Source organism: Babylonia areolata, chromosome 29, assembly GCF_041734735.1.
Source record: "Babylonia areolata isolate BAREFJ2019XMU chromosome 29, ASM4173473v1, whole genome shotgun sequence".
Classification (NCBI taxonomy): Eukaryota; Metazoa; Mollusca; class Gastropoda; order Neogastropoda; family Buccinidae; genus Babylonia; species Babylonia areolata.
In genome coordinates this window covers 26,819,080-26,830,523 of record NC_134904.1, presented here as the reverse complement: position 1 = coordinate 26,830,523, position 11,444 = coordinate 26,819,080, and the positions used below count along the sequence as shown (strand labels likewise).

The 11,444-nt window shown below is 41.8% G+C and overlaps 1 protein-coding gene across 1 annotated transcript in view; it reads right to left on the bottom strand.

Moving 5' to 3' along the window:
* Positions 1 to 5,502: 5,502 nt before the first annotated feature.
* The window catches only part of LOC143274628 (serine/threonine-protein kinase unc-51-like), a 102,842-nt gene continuing 96,900 nt past the window's right edge, over positions 5,503 to 11,444 (bottom strand). Inside the window, exon 29 of the mRNA XM_076578498.1 lies at positions 5,503 to 10,696. Coding sequence (XP_076434613.1) covers positions 10,620 to 10,696 — 77 coding nt within the window. The 3' untranslated portion in view covers positions 5,503 to 10,619. The remainder of the gene's footprint in view (positions 10,697 to 11,444) is intronic.

Sequence of the window (11,444 nt, the reverse complement as noted above, 5' to 3'; positions counted from 1 at the left end):
ACACCACCCATTTTTCTGTTTGTTTTTTTTTGGTTTTTATTGTTGTTGTTGGTTTTTTTTTTGTTTTTTCTGTCCGCGAGAGTATTTGTTTTCTTTAATTCAAAGTAGGTTCTTCTTCTTCTTCGTTCATGGGCTGCAACTTCCACGTTCGCTCGTATGTACACGGGTGGGCTTTTACGTAAATGACCGTTTTTACCCCGCCATGTATGCAGCCATACTCCGTTTTCGGCCAGGGATAGGTTCAGTTTTCTATAGAATATTGCCCTGGATAACTCAGTCTTGCTACCGGCAGGCACTTTAACCGTGACATGCGCAATATGCATGCTGCATACGGGTCCGTCCTCGATGGTTTATTATTTCAGTCACCCCAGTGACTACGGTCCAGACCACTCCTCAAAAGTCGAATGGGGGGGGGGGGGGGGGGGGGGGGGGAGAAAATTCTGGCAGTATGTGATTCCGGGCGGCGGACACCGGTTACAACTAGGTTACCGCGAATGCGAGCCGAACTTGAAGGTGTATGTATGGGGCATAATTACAGGGCCCCTGACTGAAATAAGCCGTCACTGGGGCAGAGTGTAGTGTTGATTGGTGGGATGGCGTCGCCCCATCGATCACCTTTCTCTACTTGATCCATGCATTCTGATGGTTTCAGTCAAGTCGTGTGGATTTCCTGCACGTTTGTCACTGTTCCGGCAGACTACTGCAAACAATAATATATGGACATATGGATAACTGACTCAGAGAAGACAGTGTATATGTGTGTGTCAGTGTGTGTGTGTGTGTGTGGTGTCACAATGTGTGTATGTGTGCGTGCGTGTGTGTGTGTGTGTGTGTGTGTGTGTGTGTGTGAGACAATGTGTGTGTATGTGTGTTTTACATGGCAGCAAACGAATATAACAAACATCAAGCTGCCCAAGACAAACAAAACTTCTTTCGCATATAACAAAAGAAGAAGAAGAAGAAAAAAAAAAGATCTGTACAATGGGTGTGTTGCTTACCATGTCTTCAAATGCAGACGGCACTTATGAGTGAACCAATCAACTTCTCCCTCTCTTTTAACAACCCTGCTTTAAGATCAGAGTGTATTCTATGAATGCACATCCCGTCTAACTTTCTGGGAACTAGCTCTTGCATCAACGTTCACTGATATTCATTTTGAGGACTGTACTGTAGATTTGCGCCAAGTCGATTCGGCGTTGTGATCAATGATGTCACAACCGGTACTGAGAAGAAGCAGACTGCAAATCGTCCACGATTCTTCCAGTTCAGTTCACTGTAGAGATCTCACTTCTCACACCACGTGTGGTTTACCTCAGGATGCTTGCTGGTGTGATCTCTCATCTTGCACAGGCCAGTACCGGCAGAACACTTGAATGACTCATAGTCTTATTACCAGAGAGCACGTACAGTATATTCCCAACATGAGGGCGCCATCACCATTCCTCAGTGCTTTCCCTCACCCCCACCAGCGGAAATTATGTACTTTCCGGGCTAAAATGTGTAAAAAGGTGTTTGTTTTAGAGAGTGTGGTTCGATTCTAACAGAAGAGAGAATGGAGCAGACAGGGGGATATAGGATCAACTAATGATGCACTCACTCACTCTCTCCTCACATCAATAGCAGGGCCACATGGAGTGGTTTTTATAGAGTGTTTGCTTTACCATACAGCACACAGTAAAAAGATCATCCTACACCTAAAGCAGCACCTATAAGCAGCACACAGCCCAACAGGGATTTCCTTGTTCCTCACATCACTGATCAGTCAGTCACCCTGTGTCAGTCAGTTCTTCTGGGAGACAGCTAAGAACTGAGTGTGCTGACTGGTTTTATCCCTTCCCACAACATACTATGCAAGCTACAACACTCACTCCCCCAACTAGCTGAACTGAAATAACCAATCTTTGCCCTAGTGACGCTATGTGAATGACTGACAAATTCACTGCGTAATCCCAATTCGTCCAATTCAACAGATTGATCTGATTCGCTACAATTCATTCCACTTGTTTCTACAACATTCTGTGATGACAGGTTCACCCGTTTACGTCACAAAGAGAATGGGGAGACAGGACAATACAACTCTCGGCTTGTTAGCCGGCTTGATCAAAGTTCGCATTAGCATAATTTTCCCTAGTTTACGTTCCGAAGTCCCGCCATCTACCTTGGCTGCGTTCGTGGAAGGGGAGATGGGGAACGACTTGAAAGACAGGCTGCTACACGGGATGTTCCGCTCAGCACGGGGATCGCGGCAGACATCACATAACCGCACGTGTTCCTATAGCTGGGGTGGGTGTCGCGGACCAAAGGCGCCGACTAGGGAGTGGGGGTGCGGGGAGGTGGAAGGAGGGAGGGTGGCGCGGGTATCGGCACGACCTCAAAGACTGGACTTTGGACGGAGCAGGAAGGGAGATAAGAAGGGGGGCGGGGGGGGGGGGGGGGGGGGGGGTGAAGGGATGGGGAGGGAAGGGGGGCAGAGTGTGGTGGTGGGGGGTGACACTGCTGGCACACTATAACAAATGTAATTAGGAATACACTCACATCGTACTCCCACCCGTGGCCCCAACCCTGAACCATACCTCACAAGTCGCACTCATGCCCTTTCCACTCACGTTACAGCATTTAAAACATACAAATATATCAATGTGCCCACTGACTTCAACACCATTATATATATATATATATATATATAATCATATATGATAGTCAGTCGTGTCTGACTATGACCATCAGAACAGCAGAGGAGGCAACTGCTGTCCCGACTATTTGGGCTTGAATTTGATTATAGTGGAGAGTGTCTTGCCCAAGTATATCCCCACTCTCTCGGCCAAGAGGGTTTTAGGACAGTTGGCGCTGAGATGGTTCCCAAAGGCCAACTAGCCCCCCAAGGTTGCAGCACTAAGAGCCAGTGCAATTTTGCCTAGTCCTAGTTTGAGAGTCATAGTCCTTCACAAAAGACTTAGCTGTAAAGGATTTCCCATTATATTGGAGAAACCATCGATAATTCAGCTCTCACTTTGCTGTTGATTACTTTGGGGCCGGACTAAAATGTAATTAGGACTACACTAACATCGTACATCCACTCCGCGCCGCCGCCCCAATTCTTAACCATTTCTCACAACTCCCACCCATGCCCCAGCCACTCACATTACAGCATTTAAAACATGCAAATATATAAATAATGTGCCCACTGATTTCGACACCTTTAAAAAATAAATCAAGTTATCACTTTTATGATATTTCTCCACACAAGGAATTCGTCTAAATGAGAATAACCATGTAGAGATCGTTAAGATTTATCACACAGTTAAATGAAACCACAGAAAAAAAAATCATATGCATGCTGAGGCTTCATCATTATTATTAAGTATTATTAATATCAGTTATCATTATTTCACATGCATGCTGAGTTCTTCTCATTATTATTATTTCACATGCATGCTGAGGCTTTATTATCATTATTATTGTTGTTGTTGTCATCATTATTATCATTGTTATCATTATTCTCATCATTATTATTATCACTGTTGTTGCTGTTGTTGTATCTATTCATTTTTCTTAAAAAAATAAAAATAAAAATAAAAGAAAAAGTTTCGCTGCTGCCTTCTGTTCATTACTTGGTCATGGTCTGTTTATCCATTCATCCACTCTCTCACCACTACTACCAATCTTCCAACCTTGCATGCCTGCTGTGCGCTTTTCACAAACCCAGCCGTCTGTCTGCCCATCGGTGTGTAAACATATGTTGGACTGGCTCCCTCCCGAAACAGAGGACATTTTAGACTCGGAAGCTACGGTTTCCATCCTCCGGCTCATCGTTCTCATTTTACTGTATTTTTGTCTTTTCACGACACACGTCACACATGAATTTTGAGGACAGCCATCCAGCAGTACTCTGCTGCCGGAGCGTGGAGGAACGAGGGGTGTTGGTGGTGGTGGAGGGAAGGGGTCGGGGAGGTAAGGGGAGAGGGAGAGTGACAGTTTTCCAACGAGAAAAGAAAACACGAGCAGGAGCGATAGAAGGGAGCGAACTAATAATGCAATTTTTATCTCACGCTTCATCTGTGTTTATTCCCCTTGAGGCGCAGACGGCATCGAGCCTGTTCCGCAGGGATTTGAAGCCAAGCATCTAAAAACGAACAAGACACTTTTCTGTTGCCAGTTTTAGGCGCCCTCCCCCCTCACTCTCCACTGCTTTTGTTTGTAAATCCACTGCCCCCTCTTCCTTCCTCAGCCCCATTCCAAGCTTATTACAATGCTATAAACACACACACACACACAAAGAAAGAAAGAAAAAGCGTGGTTTGCGTCACTTTCTAAATAAATATGGAATTGGTGAAAAAAAAGAAGGAAGTTTCCATTTCTGCCAGCTCACATATGACACGATATCCTTTTGGTTTCCCTTCTCCTTTAAGTTCACCACATCCCACTCAGCCCCCACCTCCTCACTCCCACCTCTCCCCCTGCCCCCTCAATCTGAAGCAATTTTGACCGTCATGGAAGTTCTACACTTGAGCTGATGAATGTTTCAGATTGTATCAGGATCCACTGCAACTTTTTCTTTTCTGCCTGTAAGCGTGTTTAGTATTTGATTTACTGTCAATGAAGATTTTCTTACAGAATTTTACAAGGGACAACTCTTTCATTGCTGCAGGGTTTCTTTTACAGGCGCTAAGTACATGATGCATATGAGACCTTGATTTAACGTTTCATCTGGAAAACCAGCACCCAGTGTAGTGGGAGCAGGAGGTGGAGTATAAGTCCTGGCACATACATGGGTCTCCTGTGGTGTGTGGCTTAATGGTGACCCAACATTGTTTATTTATTGTTGTTCTAGTCCAGCCGACCACACATACTTGTCCCATCTACACGCAAACACACACACAAACACACATTTCACTATGACAAACCCACAAAACACAGTTCATGACACATTATCCTTACTATTCAGCTCCTTAAGGCGAATAAGATTCTTGGTCATGCTCAGGATGCACATACAAAGCAACAACCATACCAATGAATGCACAACACGCATTCACAAACACACGCACACAATCAAACCTGAGCTGATGTCTCTTCTGTTCTTCTATTGTTTTCACATGCAGGATTTGCAAAAAGTTTAGGACCACCTAGGGACTTGCAATTTTCTTCTTCAGTGCATGGTGGAATGATGCTGAATTTCTGGGAGACAGACGTATACATAATACAGCCTATGTAATGAACACCACTCATAACGAGAGGCGCTTTCTTGCATGTATACCTCTGGACATTCTTTATGATGAAAAACCACACCTATCTTTAATTAGCCACTTATAACTTTTCACAAAAACTTTTTTGACTGAAACAAGGTTTTCATATGCATTGTTCAAGCTGTTCATGGTGTACAATCATGTGCCTGAAACAGCCATTTGTATTCTCAGTGAGAGGTCAGTGGTAGACCACTTGCACCCTGAATACTTCAAATCACACACACACATACACACACACACACGCACACACAAAGGTCTCTTACTGTATTTAAAATTTTCTTTTATTTCAAAACCCAATTTTGAGTATGGGTAACAATATCAGTAACACATGTGAAACAGTTACTACCACTTTCAAAGACAGGTAACACCATGAACACATGTGAAACAACAGTGACCAACAAATTCGTACATCACCTGCAGTTTCTAGATAAGGAATAATGTTACTGCTTTAAAATGACTGAACTACTGGACAAGTAAGCTTTTAAAGAACAGTAAATGGGAACAAGAATGATGAAATGCACACACACACACCTCATATCAGAACACCAATGCAACATGACACAGCAATCAACCTGAACTTCTTTAACACAAAAATCTCATTTGAATAAATACACCACCTTATCTTACTTATGTGAAAGTTCTCGTTGGCACTCTTGGACACAGAGTTCATACTCAACCAGGAACAAAATGAAGTTGGAATGAGCAGATTCAGTGAGATAATTTTAGGCACTAGGAAAATGAGACAGGGCGTTTGAGGTTTTCTTTTGCAGAGCGAAGGGCTAATGATTGGTAGATATGATTTTTAACATGTACTGACAGATGATGTGTAACCTAATAATCAAAGTTAATCAAACTACGACAATCTGTGAGTATGTTTACAAACATGTATATGCTTGTATGTGGCAATGTGCATATTACATCCATGTGATGGATTTGTGTATAGATGATCTATGTAGTGTGCAAAAGGTCTGACAACATATGTGGAAGATGAGCATGATATGTATCAGTTTATCATCAGTTAACAAGTCACTGAAACTAATGCTGAAGTTAAATGAGAAAAACATCAAATCTTTGAGATGATCTGATTGTTCATGAATAGGAAACTGAACTTGATGGACTTTTCTTTTTGTTGTTGTAGAGCTTTAAACCACTTTTCCCATAATGGCATAAAAGTAACAGATCATCCACTTAATACACAGTCCAGAAAACAGAAATGGCAATCTCAGGGCTGAAGTGATGAACAAAAAACACGAGAAGAACATGTCATGTTTCTGTCGTTTTTTCCCACCATTATTCCCCTTTGCTTTTTGGTATAACTGCATCTACATTATCTTTCAGAACGAAAGAGGCACATGGCAGGCAGATTTAAGGTTTTTATTGAGACTTATGAGAGTGACAGAAAGAGTGTGTGTGGAAATGTGTATGGTCATGTTTAAAAATATGCACAGACAATCAACTGATATTTATCAAAACACAGATTAAAAGAACTGTTGATAAAAACCAACCAACCAACCAAAACAAAACAAAAATCCAACATACCTAATTGTGTTTGCATGCATTTACATTTGATAAAATCCAAGAAAACAAATTGTGTTTGCATGCATTTACATTTAATGAAATACACAGAAACAGAAGACACTGCCTTCAAAGTTCAACCTGATAATGGGGAGGAGAAGGACATGGGGGTATGGGATCTGACATAAAGGCTGTTACTTATTTTACTTATTTTAGTCCAGCTGAATGCACAGGAACATATCAGGACTGCCCTAAAAAAAAAAAAAAAAAAAAAAAAAAAAAAAAAAAATCAACTGTGTTAAACTCTTGTCACATCTGCCCCCCCCCCCCCCCCCCAAAGAAAAACAACAAAAAACACCCAACCTGCTAAACATCAAAGTTCATGACATAATACCTCAACCATAAAGGCAAATCAAGCAGGGGAGCTGGTTCTGATGAATACTGAAATCAGTTCTCTGCAGACAAACTGGCAGGTCTGATATTGTTTTCCCTTTTCAAATTCTTTCCTTCTGTCCAGTCCCCTGCACTCCTCTTCTCTCTCAAGTCTGACATCAACCCACTGCCTGCACCTGAAGTTTTCTATAATGAAAAACAGACTGATCCATCTACATAACAGCAGCAGGAAATGTTTTATAGGGAAACAGCTTCATCTTAACTGTTTCACTTCTTGAATGAGTAGGCTGTTTGATTAGTATTTGCATTGCTCTGATTTTGTTTTGATTTTGCATAAATAAACTGTTTACTTAATTAGCTTTCTTTTTTTATGGGGGAGGGGAAGGGGGTGGGGGGCGGGAGAAAGGGGGGGGGGGACTTATCATAATGCCCATTTCCACAAATTAGTTTAATGCAGTAGGATACCACTTCAACAGAGGATTAATAAATTTGAGCATATACCTTCACTGTCAACTTAACAAAATTGGTACATACATGGTTATCAAGAACTGAACAGAGTTCTAAACCATTTTATTTGGAAGAAAGTTATTATAACATGCGTAACATTATTTGTAATATTTAGTATTTGTTTTTCTGTTGCACATATATTAAACACAAAATTCCTTGACCAGAGAAAAAGAAAGGAAAGTGAACAATTTCAGTTGTTTGCTTTTTTTTTTTTTTTTCACAACCCTTTTCAGATCTGTTCATTTTTCCATTTCTGCTGCCATGGCATTTTTACCCCCCCAAAAAATCTGTGCGATGAAGTGAAGCCGTAAGAGAGGCAACACCTTCATGTAGCTTCCACAGCATGCTGAAATGAGTCTTTTGTGTGGGATGATCCTTTTGGCAAACTGTTGTTAAAAATGTGAGCATATATCACAGGCAAGATGTCAAACGCTGAATCAAACTGAGCACTTAGCATCCTTGTCAATGTTGTTTGATCTGAATCACTGATATGCTATCCACAAACCACCCCTGTCAAGATTTTCTGCAGAACTCTGCCTGGATTTATTTATTTATTTGGTGTGGGGGAGGGGGGGGGAGTTATAACTGAGCACAGGAGAGTTATAATGTAATATATTATCCAATATACATTTTTATTTTTACAAATGCACACAGATTTTTAAAAAAAAATCTACCTTTCCTTACACTTTAAAATCAAATATAATGTTTGGGGCAGTGAGTCCATAAAAATCAGGCAAAAAAGAGGGTAAAATAAGTTAATGAATCATGAGTAATATCTAGCACTGTAGAAAAGTTTTTGTTCATGCACCGACTTGTGCACATCTGACTAGACTGCTACAACACAAGATGAAGCAGTTCATGGTCATCACATCTTGCTGTATGCTGGACCAAAAGCAACCGCACAATGTACACCGCTCATTCTTCTTATTCCCTTGTCATCCCACGAACACAATGCACACTGCTCATTATTCTTATTCCCTTGTCATCCCACGAACACAACGCTCATTATTCTTATTCCCTTGTCATTCCACGAACACAACGCACACCGCTCATTACTCTTATTCCCTTGTCATCCTACGAACTTGGTCAGCACTTGCATCACTCCCTACATCCTCATCACAACCAACACACCGGACCATTCTTGCATCTCTTCAACACGCTGTGATATAGCTGCCAACCTTCCCCTACCTCTTTCCACCCACACTACCTCAGCTTGACATGTGACACTGTTGCCTATAGTCAACAACAGTGGGCCATATCAGTTTCTCCAGCCTTTAATGTTGTACTTTCCTGTATAAGTTTTGTCTTCCATACCTTTGGGTCGGAGGTATGCATGCGTGTGAATGCTGTGAGTAAAACTGCTCTGATTTGTGTCCACACAAGAGTGAGCACTGTATTCATATTACACAATTTATTATGACGTTTCACTTTTAGCTGGAAGAATTTTCCTGTCCAACAAATCTATCTTTTCAACAGAGGAGCCCATGAAGAGAATGCATTTTCTGATGCAACTGGTTCTGGGAAGGCATAGAACATCTTTTTAGTATTATCAGCACCATGTCAAAAACTTTTAATAGTAGCCTATCTAAGACACACACACACACACACACATTTCAAGTTATGATATAATTATGGGAAAATCTTGGAAAGTGTGTGTGAGAGTTGGCAGCTATGTCACTAATCAGATCTGAAATAACAATAGACAATAAAGTTCTCCATTACCCCATAAATCAACAGCTCTGTACTACTGTACTACCTTCCTCCATTCTTCTCTGTACACAATTCTTCACACGCCGCACAACAAAACACCAACATCAACATCACAGATCAACGGAAGCTGTTTGCAGTCTGACCAAACGACTGCTAGCATCTTTGCAGCTAGATCTGTGGAACACAAGCAGGGCTACGTCAGTTCCTAAACTTGCTGGCTGTCTTGTCCATCATCACACATTCCCTCTCACCTTCCTCAGAACAAAATCATAGAAAGGCATTGTCATTCAAGTGACTTGACTCTGCATGCTTCATACCTGCTCAAGCAGCTGCACACATCTTCATGACTTCAGAAGCACGTATCCTCTCCCACACCTCACACACACAAGTCATTACACAGAAAGAGGTTGGGAACCTATGGCTTTTTTCTTTTCTTCCATGGGGTACAGTTGCACACAGGAACACACCCCGTAGCACGGCGATAGTTTTGTGCAGTCATGAATCACATGATTCGACACGTTTCGCTGGTTGGGCGAGACGATCCCTGTACTGTTATACTGCTGACACTCCCAGCTGAACATTCTGGTCACCCAACGCACGGTAACACACTGTGACAAAGATGTTCCTATGTCGTTGGATGTATGAGGCAGTCAAAGCACTCCATATTCCCCATTCCCATTGTCTGACCATAGGTCCCAGGTCTCTCTTCACTGTTCATCTTGAGCCATCACAGCGACACATCCTCACTGACTAACAAATGCAAAGTCACAGAGTGTCCAGTGGTCTTTGCAACTTTGCAACACATGGCAGCCACACTCTAGGGAAGGGGAGGGAGAGGGGCAAGTGGGTGTAGCAGTGGAAGTGGGTAGTACTGTACAGGAGTGTGAGTGTGTGTGTGTGTGAGTGCGTACATACGTATGTGCGTGCGTGTGCGTGTTTGTTTGTGCATGAGTGCATGCATGTGTATGCGTGTGTGTATGGTGGTAGTAGAAGTGGTTGGAAAGAAGTGTGGAAATGTGCAGGCATGTGTGTGTATATGTGTGCATGTGTGTGTAGCAGTAAAGAAGCGTGCCACAGGAGAAAGGACAGGGTTGGGGGGGATGAAGGGTGGGACAGAGAGGGGGTGGAATGGAGGGAGAAGAATGCACCAGGAGGAGGGAGGTGGCACAGCAGCAGAGGAGGAGGGGGGGGGGGGGGGAGAATGACAATGGAGGAAGAGGAGGAGGCAGGAAGGCTTGTTCATCAGAGACCTCAGGACCAGGCGGGACAGGCACGTTGTACACCCTGACCCCCGATGCCTGACAGCCTCACCTCCACACTGTGCCGGTCTGTAAGAACAATCAAAAAACAATTATACAGTATTGATTAAGAAAAGGAAATGGTACTTCGGATTGTTACATATGGCAATATACTTACATATATCCTTTATTAAAGTTTTGTTGCAATAACCATAAACTGCAGATCCAAATAGGGAAGAAGAGAAGGCAGAAGCAGAGAAAACATAATTTGCAAGGAATGTAATATGGTAGGGCTGAGGAGGAATTTCATTTTGTTTTAAAATGTCCCCAAAATACTGTCATTCAAAATAAATTGATACCACATAATATAAATCACATATGTCAATGTTCTGTGTATGCCATTTATTCAGTGCTGGGAAGAATACTCAACTTAATGTATGTAAATTCATAAAACTTGAAAAGTGTGACTTTTGTTACATCTAAAACATACTTGTCAATATGTTTAAGTTTGGTTTGTTTTGTTGCAAATCATTATCATTATCATGTGCATGTGTGTGTATTGTTATTGTATCCTCCACACCCCAAAAGGGGCAAAAGGATTAAATTTGGAATCTTTTGAATCTTTGAACCTTTTTGTTTTTGTGTGGCCTCATCTTTTTGATATATTGAACATGATTCTATCTTTAAGTTGGTTTTTATACACATATCTTTTTATGTTATTTGAGTCTTTGTAAAGGTCATGTGCTTTGTAGTTTCATGCCAAAGAAATATCCTTTTTAATAATAGTAATAACAATAACCAAAAGATTAAAAACCAGACTTCTCTCCAACAGCTGTAC